The 15530-nt window shown below is 37.1% G+C and overlaps 1 protein-coding gene across 1 annotated transcript in view; it reads right to left on the reverse strand.

Moving 5' to 3' along the window:
• Positions 1–15530, reverse strand: part of LOC126808776 (neurogenic locus Notch protein) — a 429826-nt gene that overhangs the window by 207938 nt on the left and 206358 nt on the right. Inside the window, exons 26-29 of the mRNA XM_056102639.1 lie at positions 14147–14237; positions 10305–10433; positions 9546–9692; positions 7225–7500 (exon numbers count right to left, since the gene is read on the reverse strand). Of these exons, the coding sequence (XP_055958614.1) occupies positions 7225–7500; positions 9546–9692; positions 10305–10433; positions 14147–14237 (643 nt within the window). The remainder of the gene's footprint in view (positions 1–7224; positions 7501–9545; positions 9693–10304; positions 10434–14146; positions 14238–15530) is intronic.

Here is a 15530-nt window from a genome sequence, read left to right on the forward strand (position 1 = left end):
TACCGTGGACCGATCCTCACCCCTCGCCATCGACGTGAACGTCTACGGTTTGCCCAACAACACTAGAACTGGCGACACAGGCAATGGAGAACTGATCTGTTCACAGATGAGAGTCGGTATTGCGTATCAACTGCAGATGACAGGACCTGAATATGGCGTCGACGTGGCCAGCGTTATTCTGACCAATGTGTCACGGAACGAGACTCATGGGAGGTCCAAGCATAATGATGTGGGGTGGAATCGGCCTGAACCAGAGAGTGGGTCCTGTGGTGTTCCAAAATCTTGGTCCAGGGAGAGTAGGCGGCATCAAAGCAGTGCGCTACATCGATCAAGCTCTCAGACCCCACGTCATACCACATTTCGCACGTCATCGAAACAACGTTACTCGGGACTTTCTACAGCAGAAGACTTAATAACGTTGTACCGAGACCAAACACAGCCGATGGATTGCGCCAGGCTTTTCTGATAGTGTGGTTCGAGGTGCCAATGGCGTTCATCAATCGTCTGGTCCACTCCATGTACAGACGCTGCGCTGCTGTTATTGATACTCGCGGTGGACACACCAGATACTGATGTATAGACTGTGCACAGACTCTAAACCTTCTCTCGTAGTAATGTCTTGGAATTGTGATGAATTAATCACTTATGTGTCAACATACTGTTCACAAAAAATTGCTTTTATCTATTTAGTAAGTCGTTTTGTAGAGTGATTTGATTTTTTTGGTGTTTTTTGCTGTTTAGTATAAATAAGGATGCCTGAGCAGAGCATTTTGTCGGGCAGTTCGATTTTCCCGAAATTCGGATTCAACCTTCACTATGGTGGAACAGTGATCTATTGAAACTGTTTTTAAAATCTGATAATAATTGTGTCCTCTAGAGGATCCACAAGCTAAAAATATCATTTTTCGTACAATCAGGGACCATAATCATGGGAGTTATGGTCTGATGTGTGCAAATATCCACAGGAACTGAGATCTTTGAGATATAAACATATATTTTAAGTTTCATCAAAATAAGACACAAATTGTAACCTCTAACTGGTCCACAACCTTGGTATTACATACTTCTACACAATTTGCGTTCAAGGAGGGGCCATTTTGACGGGCAGTTACAGTCCGATTTTGACGAAATTCGAACTCAATCATGATAAACAATCGGCTGTGGATAAATTCTTACCAGCAACATAAACTATTGAATAGAAATAACGCATAAGTCGCATTCTGTATCCCTGTATGCGTATTGGTAGATTAGTTAGATCTTTAGTTCCTAATAATGAAACTAAGGGTTTGTGATCGGTTTCTATAAGAACTTTTCACATGCCCAAACTGTAACTAAGGCTTCCTTATCAAATTGGAGGTATTTTTGCCCAGTGTCCGTCAAGCTACGCGATGGGTATGCAACGGGTTTCCATCCACTTGAATGTCGTTGTAGTATGACAGTTCCAAGTCCAAATAAGGATGAACCGGTACTCACTATAGTTTCCACAATATCCACAATGAACCAGAACGAAGTGATTTGTAAGGGCAGTCAAGTTTTCTATAAACTTCGAGAGCTGATTGACCATTGACCATTAGGCTGTAGGAAACTTTTGGTGGCAGGTGTTTTGTCTGAGTCTGCTTTGATTCCATCTACACTGACTACTTGACCTAGAAATCTGATCTCTGATGTACGTCACTGACATTTTGATTTATTCAAAGTAAGTTTATGTTTACGAAGTCTACGAAGAACAAGATTAAGATTCTTGTCATGCTCAGCATATCACCACCCGTACACAACAATATCATCCACGAGACACGCTACTCCATTAAGGCCTTGTAATATTCTGGACATGCGCTTCATGAAATGTTCAGGATCACTGGAAATCCCAAAAGGTAGTCAGTTGTAACAGAATCGACCATAGGGACTCATGAAAGTAGTGAGGAGGGCTGACTTTTTAGTTAATGTTATTTGATGGAATAAGCTGTTTGCATCTAATTTTCAAAAAACGCGTGCACCTGCCATCTGTCCTAATACATGTTCAACAGAGGGTAACACATGTCTCTCGCGTTTGCCAGCTTTATTTAACCTGGTTAGATCAACACATATGCGGACAGCGGAAACTTCGCGTAGACCTGTGCCTGCGTTTTTAGTTGTTTTGGGAATGACGAATAGAAGTACACACCAAGGTGTAGGAACATCAACTGGTTTTATGACATCTAAACGCTGCAATCTCTTAAACTCCACTTCGACCTTAGTGTCATTAATGGCAAATCTGCCATCTGGATTTCATATTCTTCATTTAATATACCTAAACCATCAAAAAGTTCAGGAAAGTTTTCTTCAATCGAAGCTTGATCACTAATTTCACTAATGGAAATTATTACACCCAAGGATTGACAAGCAGTATTACTCAACAATGGCATTTGTAAGACTTTTGTAGAAATTTTGCTCTTTAAGGTAGTAGCATTATATTAATTAATATCTGTGACAGATTGGTATATAAAAAAGAGTTATAATTTGGTAAACATTAGCTGGTTCCGTGGGAATGAGAATATCATGTCTAACACGTGATCGGAAAATTACGATTGCATCAGTTGGCTTAATTAACCAATCTCTATGATTATTTACATCATATTTGACCAATTGGATAATTGAAGGCCCAAACCCCAAAGCTATAAAACTATCATATTTGTGAGCATTCGGCAGGCAGCAGCTTGATTCCAGAGGAGAAAAGATGTAGCTATTTTTATCAGCAGACTCGTACCAGCGAGTCTGGCTGGATGGGGTATGAGAGAATGACTTTACTGTAATTTACTACGTTTGTATCTATGTATCCAGCTATGATATATAAAATGTAAAAACGAACTGTTGCATTGTTATTCCTGGTAAGACAAACGTCTTATCTACTGAGAAGACAAACGTCTTAATTATTTAGATAAGAAGAAGAGAATACACAACGTGAAGGGGAAGCAAAGGCGACAATTGAAAATACTAGACAATCACAAGGCTACTAAGATATGTAGCAAGAAAAGATGCATGGGCCACACGCCGGATGTGGCGACCGGTATTAGTACGTGGGCCGCTTTCCACGTCTGACAGACGACACATGGTACTACATATTTTGAGATTTGCTATGACAAAAATAACTTCAGCACGAGATCGACCTTGCCATGAAATAATTGTTTTGAAATAATCACAGATATTTAAACGATGATTATCAGGACCAGTAAGTACTCTATCTGAAGTATGAAGTCGATGATGTTGAATATTTTGCCTGTATAGCCATTTTGGGATAACTGTGACATCAGCTCCTGAATCTGACTTGAAACGTAATTTGGTGTAATCCACTATAACTGTGACGCGTCAGTCATCTTTTATTGGTTGAGAATGTGAAGATTCAACAGCACCAAAAAACTGTAATTGTTGTTGTCCACTTCATTACTATTCTCTGTTTCAGAAACTTCATGTGTACTTTTATCTAATTCACCATCATTGACAGCACGATCTGTACTGTATATTGACTTCTGAAATGTGATGAGGATTTTGACTTTGCCTGACACATTGATTGAAAATATTCCTTCTTATTTCAGGCTAGACACTTTTAATTTAAAAATTACTAGCTTGACAAAAGTTTCGTTGATGCGACTCTTTACCACAATACTAACACTTTGAATGTCTGTATGAGTCAGCTTTCAGGCTTGCGGGACTCGGACCGATGGCTCTTGAATGGCTGTACGAAGAGAACTTGGAAAAGCTAGTTTTCTTTAATGATTATGTTGTCACTTGCAATGGCCATGAACTTGATGGAGATTCTCTTCAAATGGCGGTTCAACCATAGATTTTTCCTGATAATGCTGTAATGATATACTTCGATGTAAAATGACTTCTGCTGCTTTACAGTATTCTACAGATTTCGTTAAAGTAAAGGTTGGTTTTCTTGCGTATTATCATAGATGCCACACACCATGCGATCTTTGATAAGGGAGTCATTTAAAACAGAAAATTCACATCTGTTGGCCATTTTACAAATAGCAGAGTGAAATTCTTCAAATGGTTCATCTTTACCTTGATATCTGGTATTGAAATTAAATCTTCCAACTGTGAGATTTTTCATAGGTGTGCAGTATTCGGTAAACTTGTTCAGGATATCTTCGGATTTCTCTTTATCTTCGGATTTCTCTTTATCTTCGTTTTCCTTCCATTGGAAACCATCGATAACTTTTATGGCCTCGAGACCAATGACATGCTGTAGGATGTTGGCATTTACGCGCTCTCACTTACTGTCGAGGCCAGCAGCTACGAGGTATACTTTGAATGCTTGCTTGAATTGACGAAAAATTTCTTTTAAATTTCCTTCAAAACTGTGTTTTTCAGGAGGAGAGAGGTTGTTCATAATTGTTCAGTATATGCAGACAATATAGATTTTACGAATATGTCTTTCAGATCCAATCAAATTTGATTATTAGACGAGTAGAGTTGGGCCTAGATCTGCGACTCATTGTCTGAGACAAAATGGCGGAAACTTTTCAACGTTTACATGCGGTTGAAAATCCTCGTTTGATATAAAATCTTGATGGAAATTTACCATTTAAATAGCTCCTCCCTATCCTCCACTTCTGACACCATGTTACATGTCTGTTTGGTCTTCATTAAGAGGGTGCTTATAACAAAATATTGGGACATTCTTGGGGGCTCTCTAAATTTTTGCTCCATTACAGATCGGCTCATATGATCACGTGACATCTAGAATTACAGTAAACCTGCTAATATTTGATACCACTACAATATACATCCATCAAATCTGCTTTTACGAGATTCAAGCTCGTTTTTCGACATTCTCCAATATGACAAAACAAGGAAAAGGTGCAGTTTTTATGTGAATTAAAGTTTGAATATTACAAAACGAATAGATAATTTTCGCCATTTGCCAATATAAAAAAAGAAGAAAAACGAGCATTTTTTATGTGAATCCACTGCTCAGGCATCCTCGTTAATGATATTTCATTTTATCAAAGGAGAGAGAGAGAGAGAAATGGGGTTTAACGTCCACTCGACACAAACTAGGTAATTTCGGGACTAACACATGGTTCAATTTTATTTCAATAATTCGCTTGCGCGTAGGGGTCTTTAGCAGTGGCTCAATGACAGTCAATGAGATTCAAGTCTGAATATCGATATTCGCCAATATAAAAATACAAGGAGAAAGAACATTTTTATGGGAATCCACTGCCCAGGCATCCGCAATTCATGATATCTTTAGTTCGTTTTAGAAAACTGATTTAATCAAATGTGTTTTGGAGACATTCTGTAGATATACATCCATCAAATTGAGATTCAAGTCTGAATATCGATATTCGCCAATATAAAAATACAAGGAGAAAGAGCATTTTTATGGGAATCCACTGCCCAGGCATCCGCAATTTATGATATCTTCAGTTCGTTTTAGAAAACCGATTTAATCAAATGTGTATTGCAGACATTCTGTAGATATACGTCTATTAAATCTGCTTTTTCGAAATTCAAGTTTGAATATAGAAAAAAGAGTTGCGCGTTTTTCAACATTCGCCAATATCAAAAAACAAGGAGAAGGTGTATGTTTTATGTGAATTCACTGCTCATGCATCCTCTTTTACGATATGTTTAGTCCGTTTTAGAAAACTGATTTAATCAAATGTGTTTAGAAGACATTCTCTAGATATAAATGATTAAAATCTTTTTGAGATTAAAATCTTTTTGAGATTAAAATCTTTTTGAGCTAGATTAAAATCTTTTTGAGCTAGATTAAAATCTTTTTGAGATTAAAATCTTTTTGAGATTAAAATCTTTTTGAGATTCAAGTCTGAATATCGAAAAAAAGAGTAGCTCGTTTTTATGTGAATTCACTGCTCAGGCATCCTCTTTATGATATCTTTAGTTCATTTTAGGAAACTGATTTAATCAAATGTGTTTTGGAGACATTCTTTAAATTTACATGACTAAAATCTTTATTTTTGAGATTCAATTTGAATTCATCCATTAAATCTGCTTTTTCGAGATTCAAGTTTGAATATAGAAAAACAAGTGTTTTGGAGACATCAAATCTGCTTTTTAGTGATTCATGTCTATTCGGCAATATATACTCTTCAAAAAATGTAGGGGATATTGAAATGCAAATACCTATGCAGGTTGTGATACGATAAATAGTCATGGACACTTGACATGCTTTGAGAGTATGTTCACAGATGAAGAACTTATCGCCCCAACAGAACCACTGAGTTGCACCCGCGACACTCTGGATTTCATCGATAGGGTGCTCGCGTTTGGAGGCGTGTAAATGAGCGTCATGCTAACGTTAACGTCAGGCAGCATATCAAATTCGGGCGTGGGTCTGTTATGGTGTGGGCAGGAATCACCATGACTGGCAGAACGGACTTGCATATTGTTCAAGGAAGGGTCACTGGAGTGTACTACCGTGACCACATCCTGGCACCGATTGTTCTGCCCTTTGCTCAACGTGCAGGTCGACGTTTCATATTTCAAGATGATAATGCCCGTGCCCACTGCGCTCGTGTCGTGAATGACTACCTCCAGCGTCAACATACTGTCCATATGCCTTGGCCAGCCATGAGTCCTGACCTTTCCCATATAGAGCATGTCTGGGATATGATCGGGAGACGTATTCGTCGGCGTCAACGTCAACACTGCAAGAATTGGCCGTGGCACTGCAAGAGGAGTTGGTTAGATTGCCCCAAATCGTGATTGGACGGTTGATTAGGAGCATGCCACCACGAATTGCTGATTGTCTGAGGATTGGTGGAGCAATTACTCATTATAACGACAAAAATCAAAAACGTCCATTTTCACTTTTGACAGTGTATCTCTGGGGCCGTCAGATAAGCCACCCATAAGAACTGTTTATGTTTCATGTGTAGGCAATTGGCCTGTTATTAACATACACTGGTTACCTCTAATAAAAACAGCAGTGCATTTCCGCAGTTTTGTATTGTTTCTGAATATCCCCTACTTTTTTTTGAAGAGTATATAAACAAGGAGAAAGTGCAGTTTTTATGTGAATCCACAGCTCGGGCATTCTCATTTATGATATCTTTCGTTCGTTTTAGAAAACTTATTTAATCAATTGCGTTTTGGGGACATCCTGTAGATATACTTCCATCAAATCTGCTTTTTGAGATTCAATATCGAAAAACGAGCTAGTTGTATTTCGTTATTCACCAATATCGAAAAACGAAAATCTATAAGACGTACCTGTACAGGGGGGATAACCTGGGTAGCTAACCAAACTTGATTTATTGCGTCCTTGTTCGTCTACACAGTAACATTTTCTAGTCTTGTTGTTGCTATACATATCATAATTATCTACACACTGTACAGGACTAAAGCTCCCATCACTTGTACAATTGACCTCCATTTTACTGGTCATTTCTGTCATATTCATCAAATGGCGAATCATCATAGAATTAGGAGTTACAGGTCCAAAGGCTATTCTGTAAAAGGCCCTTCTCTGTTCACATCTTGTTTGTTCTGGAGAAAAAGAAAAGGAAGCGAATGAAATATTATAACGGGCCAGCTACAAACATTCTAGAACTAAGAAGGGTATTTTTGTTGCAAGGAAACTATACAACCACCAGAAAATCCATGGGATAAGGCTGACCACCTCACCCCTTGGCATTTACAATAACGGTTTCAAAACCATGAAATTTAAAAAGATACTATCACTTTTACCAAGAAAAAGGTGCCATTAATTTTGATTCTTATCATATTTAAAACATGGTGCCTAACCTAAATTATCTAAAGGCAATGTACTAGTTAGTTAGAGAAAGTCATATTGCCCATTAACCCTTGCAGTCTGTTTCAAAAACGCTAATGTAACATTCCACAATGACATTCTGAATATAAGCATTCTTTTTTTTTCAATTTGCATTGTCTGTGCTGTTAATAACAGTGTTACCATGTACTGTTTGCTCTGTGTTTTGTGAAACAGTTTCGCTCCACCATCTATTAGTTAAGGGACACAGGAACTTTTTTAGGCAGACATTTTATGTGTTACCCCCAAGGCTCATGCTGGCGGTCAACAAAGTTGCAATTTGCAATAAAAAAAAATAAATGTGGCGATTACAATTCAATTTTGGCGATAGTTTTGATGATAACATTAATTTTTGATTTCTTTTTTAAAAATTGCGGAAATAAAATCTTAAAAGTCTAATCGTAAGTATCCTAGATTGACCATTAGTTTGAGTGTCAATCACAATCACGTGGCGGGATACAATAAATTAATGAACTAGCTGATAATATAGAACGTGTCAATGAATAATACTATATCATTTGTCTTGGATTAATAGTTGATTGGTAATTGCCAATGATAAACCCTATCCCAAGTCATTATTTACTCATAATAATTCATCCACACAGTGATTATCTGATGTTTTTGTTTTGTCTTAAAAAATAAAAGGAAATAATCAAAAAGGCCGATAAATAAATATTTCAATAGTTGAATTTCATTTACTGTGGCTTCATATACGGTATGTAAAATATACAAGCATGCCTAATTAGACACTGGCCATTGCTATTTCAAATTAAATCATCACCAAGGGTTGGAAACGTGGTAACGTAAGAACGAGTCGAATAGCGACGATTCTTGATTGAGAAAACGATCCTCTATCAGTAATTCAGATTCTGATACAGTACTGTCACGGTACCTGAAAATAACAACAGGCCTATTGTACAGCAAAACGCAAATTTAAAGAAAACTTGAAATTTGGCAATCCTTGGATGAGATTTGACGTGTAAACACGGATAATATATTGTTCTCAAATAAAACATGATCTTAGTTAGGCATCTCAAAATTGGGTAAATGTATTAGGCAAAGAAGGATTCTGTAAGTTTTTATATATAGCAGGCCTACATACTTTAATTGTTTTATTATAGGCCTACCTTAGAAATAAAATTCTGGTCTATTTTGGCGGAAAAAAATGAAAGCCAGTGTGAGCCCTGGTTACCCCACTTAACATGTTAGCTATATTGTTACATTGACTTGATGACGGCTATCAAGACACATTGCATCCTTCGGGCTGCTATAATTTTACATTTTATGGTGCAAGTCTTTTGGGATTTTCTATACCTGAAGAAGGGCATATGTCCGAAACACTGTATTAAATTACATTCTTTACCAACATTAGTTCACATTTTTCCGGAACTTACAAGGGTCCATCATTGCATTTAATCAATATTAAAGATGCATTATGTAAGAGCTAAACCTGCATATTGCGGGGTTTTTCTGGCTTCGTGTGTTATATAAATTATAATTTAAACATAACAAGACAAGCCCATAATCAAGTGTTAAGGCCATCGGATGGCTCTGATTTTATGTTGATTATAACACCACCGTCATTTAAAAGGTTAATGATAAAATAGATAATCGAGACTTAAACAATCTACGCTACCTCTTGTCAAAACTTTGAACACTCTTAACTTCGCAGAGATTATGGATTTTTAACATTTATAGCAAGAACGGTCCGCTCTTTATCTAATTCTTACATAATGCATTTTAATGAACATAAAACAGTTACCTTGTGGGTGTGGAATTTCACAGAAGATACCAGATCTTGTTGTAGAACATTTACATAGTAGGCCATTCTTAACGTCACCTATGCACTCTGAATACTGATCATTCATTTGACATCTAGCAGTTAAATTTGATCGCTCACAGATCATCTCTACATATATAAAAACAAGAACCAATTATCACTTGTCCGAACATAAGAAGGAAAAGGGAACAACTCTTTAGGATTAATTGACTAACTAAAGTGGGGACTAATAAAGACAAATTATCCAGGACAAGTTTGAGGATATTTACAATGAGTGTGACACTCTCTTTGACATTATCACTATGAACATGAGACTCTCTATAGCTAGGACAAGAATTAGTGTGAGATTATCCATGATAAGTGGGAGACTCTAGTGTGACTATCTAGAACCAGTCTGACACACCAACGGAAAAGATTCTCAGTGAAAACAAAATTGTCCATGTACAATATGGTCAATAGCCGAAAGTAGCAATGGATGTCAAACATACGGTCCACTCTCTCTTCAAATCGTGACACAATTTATCAGCTTAAAATCTAATATATATCTGCAGAACTCTTCACATGTTACCCCGTGTTACTACCCAGTGTTATTCAGTTCATGTTATAATACGATTTTGTTTGTAATTTGTACCACCTTTTCTTCATCAACACATTTAAAATTTGTGACTTCACAATCCTTGGGTAAATTATTTTATTTACTAACAGGCGCCGAGGAAGGGATAATGTACACATATTACTTACTATTAATATAACAATTGTCTCCCGAGAAGCCTTCTTTACATTGACATCGATGGCCACCATTAGCACTAATTACACACACAGCATTCTCAGAACATGGTTGACTTCCGCATGGATCATATATATTAACATCTAATGTAAAAGTAAATAAGTAAAAACTGGGTTCAAGTGATACCATACAGTCTTGAAGCAGTGTTTAATTTGATAAATCTACACCCAGGCACTGCTGTATTAATGTATAAGTTTTGTGTTTAACTGGACTCTCAGATTCTTTTTCCTATTTTTTGTATGGTGACTTATTTAGTTGTGGTTGTCACCCATATACCTTGTTAAGCAGTAATTGATTGGCTGTCAAAGTGGGGTTTTTTAACCAAAAACCGTAATTTGACACTGATATACTGTTCACATCAGCACCGTTTTGATGTGTCAATATTAAAAGTGGCGATGAATGCAGGATTCTAAAAAGGCAGTGGCTATTGTTACGACGATGCTTTCACATCCCCCCATCGGCGAAATTAAAAACTGAATAGTCGTAAAAATAGTCCTAACCCTAACCCTACCCATCTTTTAATTGCTGCCTTCAGTTCTGAAAACGTTGAAAATACTGCTCCTTTTTCAAAGCTGGTGTTGGGGAAATTGGCAGCCATTTTGGATTCGTTCTAAACTTGGCTCAGACTCGTCGTAACAATAGCCACTTTGTTCTGAAAAAAAGGTTGTGCCGTTGTGGTGGTAACAAATGTAGCAAATGGGTTGCTCTTTTCACACATTCTATTAAAAAAAAAACCTGCAAAGCGTGAAATACACTCACACAGCAGCTTCCCCCCATATTTGAAAGAAATCTGCTAAAAACTTTTGCCTCTATCGCGTTGACACATTTTTGGCAAAGAGGGGAGGGGGATAACTCTTGAACGAAATATCGCAGAACACTGAATATCGATAGGTTTCGTCCTCTCATGACCCAAATGCTTTCCAGCCAAATTGAAAGAAATCTGTTAAAACTAAAGCATCCATCGATTTTTAGTAAGGGGGAGGGGGTAACTCCTGAATGGAAAGTCGCAGAACGTTGAATATTGCTAAGGTTCATCCGCCCATGACAGCCAATGTTCCCCAACACATTAGAACAAATTTTGTTAAAACTGGGTCATTCCATGTCAAGTGGACCAGTGTTTGTAAAGTGACCCCCTCAGAATATTAAGAAAAAAATATATGGTATAGTACATACAAATTAATGTAAACCTTCAAAGTTATATTACTCTAGCTTTGATAAAGACTGAGATATGACCTTTTGAACAGGGGTGTTCTTTCGCAGGTTTTGAAACTACTATTCTATGACTCGATTTTGGTGTACTGATTTTATATCTTCTAGTAAGACAATATTCTTGAAATTGAGGGTTTTGTAAGAGAATATTATATAGTTAAGAATGCACTATCGAATTTTGCAGAACAAGTACCATCAACTGTGTGTGGAGTGCCCTAAGTGGCAAAATTTGATACTTGTGCAAATAAATCAATATTTCAATACAGTGTAGACATTTTACTACACTATATTAGAAGTTGTTACTTATCATATGTATAATGTATCAATGGGTATTGTTTGAAAAAACACTATTAAAAGCCATATCTTTGCCGGTTTCTTGAATTTATGCAGAAAATATTTAACAAGGATTTAATGTACTCGAATATTTCGGATTGTGAGGAAGATACAGATGATACACGCTTTTCAATTTCGAGTGACAAGACGTCAGCGAATGTGCCAACAATGCCTCCCCAAAAATCAGTGGGCTGTGAACTTTTTTAACAGTTGGTCAGTGTGGCGGAATAATAATCACGATAGTGAGCGAAAAAACCTCTTTGCGCTGGAAGATATGAGTATATAAGATCTTATTTTTTTGATGTTTAGATTCGTCTTGGAAGTAAGCAATATAAAATGTGAAATATTACCCACCGAATTCCATATTTCGTTATGGGAATAGTTTCTCATTTACGGATTACAAATAAAACTGACGTGGATATACTTACACAATCCAGAATTCGAGTTTCAGACAAATTCTTGATGGTCAGATGAAGAAACTAAGTAACATGGGCCTGGCAACGTCAACGTCAACCGAGAACACTGCAAGAATTGGCCGTGGCACTGCAAGAGGACTGGGTCAGATTGCCCCAAATCTTGATTGGACGGTTGATTAGGAGCATGCCACGACGAATTGCTGAATGTCTGAGGATTGGTGGAGCAATTACTCATTATTAAGACAAAAATCAAAAACGTCCATTTTCACTTTTGACAGGTATCCCTTTGCGAATGAAATGGGACCGTTAGATAAGCCGCCTATATGAACTGTTTATGTTCATGTGTAGGCAATTGGCCTGTTATTAACATACACTGGTTACCTCTAATAAATACAGCAGTTAATTTCCGCAGTTTTGTATTGTTTCTGAATATCCCCTACTTTTTTGGAACAGTATATATTACTATTCCACCATAAAGATGGGGAAAATCGAAACGAACTGCCCGACAAAATGGCCCTCTTTGTACCCAAAGTGTGTAAAAGTATGTAATACGAAGGTTGTGGACCCTCTAGAGGTCACAATTTTTATACGATTTTGATGAAATTTAAAATAAATCTTTATATCCCAAGGATCTTAGTCCCTGTCGATATTTGCTCATTTCAGACCATCACTTTCTGCATTGTATCTTTTTGCGAATGAAATGGGACGTCAGATAAGCCGCCTATATGAACTGTTTATGTTCATGTGTAGGCAATTGGCCTGTTATTAACATACACTGGTTACCTCTAATAAATACAGCAGTTAATTTCCGCAGTTTTGTATTGTTTCTGAATATCCCCTACTTTTTTTGAACAGTATATATTACTATTCCACCATAAAGATTGGAAAATCGAAACGAACTGCCCGACAAAATGGCCCTCTTTGTACGCAAAGTGTGTAAAAGTATGTAATACGAAGGTTGTGGACCCTCTAGAGGTCACAATTTTTATACGATTTTGATGAAACTTAAAATAAATCTTTATATTGTTTTTCATAAATTAATAACAATATTGCTTTGATACTAACATTGCCTTTACATACCACTTACCCTTAACTTACGAGAAGCTACGTATATTTAAGTGAAATCTAGTAGTTAAGAGACTAACTTAGATATAAGATTTCTTTTGAATACGGGCCCACTAAAGGATATTTATTTTGGGTTGGAATTATTACGAATGACCCATCTTCATTAGTCCAGTCGGTGCAGAACAGTAGGATGTGAAACCCCAAAATCGGATAAAAATTGGGACTTCTAGGGGGTCCACAACCTTGGTATTGCATACTTTTACACTATTTGTGAACGAGGAGCCACCATTTAAGTCCATTTTGTTGGCAATTTTAGTCCGACATCCACGAAATTCGAACTCAACCATCATTAGGGTGTAGCGGTGATACATCTGAACGGTTTTTAAAATCGAATAAAAATTGTGACCTCTAGTGGGACCACAAGCTAAAAACGTTATTTTTCGTACAATCAGGGGCCATAATCCAGGAAGTTACAGTCCGATACATGCCAATATCGAAAAGAACCGAGATCTTTGGGAGATAGATCTGTGGGATATAGGCCTATATTTCAAGTTTCATCAAAATCGGATAAAAATTGTGTGACCTCTAGCGTGTCCACAAACAAATTGTGAACGGACAAGGGCACAAATAATGACAAATAATGCCACTTCTACTGAAGGTATATATTAAAACACTTTCGTGACGACATAAACTGAATGAGAGCTGATGCAATTAGCTTTTTGAAATTTGACACAATTAGGCTTTTGCTTCTTACTTTATTTTATAATTCATACCTTGACATTCTTTTCTAACAAAACAGTTTGTATAGTTGTATCCATTCCCTTGACATCTTTCTCGCAGAACACATCTATTACCAAAAGTACACTGTAATTATTACAAGACAAACTAGACGTTAACTTTAACACCAGAACATATAAATCGCTAAAATTACACTAAAGGATAGACTACGTCTTTCCCAAAACAAGAACCAGTTTGAGATGAATCAGTATACATAGATTAAACATACATTCCCACAAAAGTATTTGTAGGGTGGTTAATTCCAATAAACCTGTGGCAAATTTGGTATATATGGGAAGTATAGACGCCCAATCTTACTAGAAAAATACTGAATTACCCGAAAAACACCAATGGGGCAAGCACTGGGCAAAATGTCAGGGTATCACTAACTGGCAACTCGACGTATTGTATGCCAACTTATTGTCTGCCAGCTTGATTATTTCTTGATCGAAGGGTTTTGGGAAAAATTGAGGACTCTGCAATTAAACGGCAGAAAAGTAAGTTGGCAGAAAATATTTCAAGAATTTACTTAGACCTCAACATGTATGGTCAATGGACAGTAAGTAATGACAAATGCATTCTAAACCAGCGGTTGCCAGGCAAGATATACGCCCGCATTTAGCAAGCGATGGAGAGTGAACAAGCTAAAGAAAAAAGAAATTTGTTGTACAATCAGGGGCCATAATCCAGGCAGTTACAGTCCGATATGCGCGAATATTGACTGGAGTCGATGTCTTTGCCTTATAAACATACATTTCAAGTTTCATCACGATCCAATAAAAACTGTGACCTCTAGAGTGTCCCAAGCTAAAAACGTGATTTTTCGTACAATCAGGGGCCATAATCCATGAAGTCACGGCCCGATATATGCCAATTTCGAATGGAACCCAGATCTTTGGGAGATACACCTATATCTCAAGTTACGTTGAAATATGGATAAAAACTGTGACTTTTAGAGTGTCTACAAACAAAATGTGGGCTTACAAAAAATGAACCCTCCCTCAATCGAGTTAGATGACAAACATGGCTTCTAAAAATAGAACTTTTATAGCTTAAGGCATTTCCTCGCGAATACAAAGTTTTGAGAATGATTTGTAGCAAATTTTTGATAGATTAATAAGTTTGAATATGTTTTTAGTCCAAACATATCATATCACACAGCATTCTTGAAAAAGATCATTTGTGTTAAGACAATATGTAATCACGTTATGTGCTTCAGTTGCAGTTTGTACGGCCATATGTAATCTATATATATATATTTGTGACTGTCGTTTGTCTGTCTGTCTGTTCAGGTTTGGCGGCTACACTAGGTCTGCCCCGAGTCTGAAATTTGGGGTATAGGGGTAGCTCGGACCGGGGAGTAACATAGGCCAGGTGGCG

This window comes from Patella vulgata, chromosome 1, assembly GCF_932274485.2.
Source record: "Patella vulgata chromosome 1, xgPatVulg1.2, whole genome shotgun sequence".
Taxonomy (NCBI): domain Eukaryota; kingdom Metazoa; phylum Mollusca; class Gastropoda; family Patellidae; genus Patella; species Patella vulgata.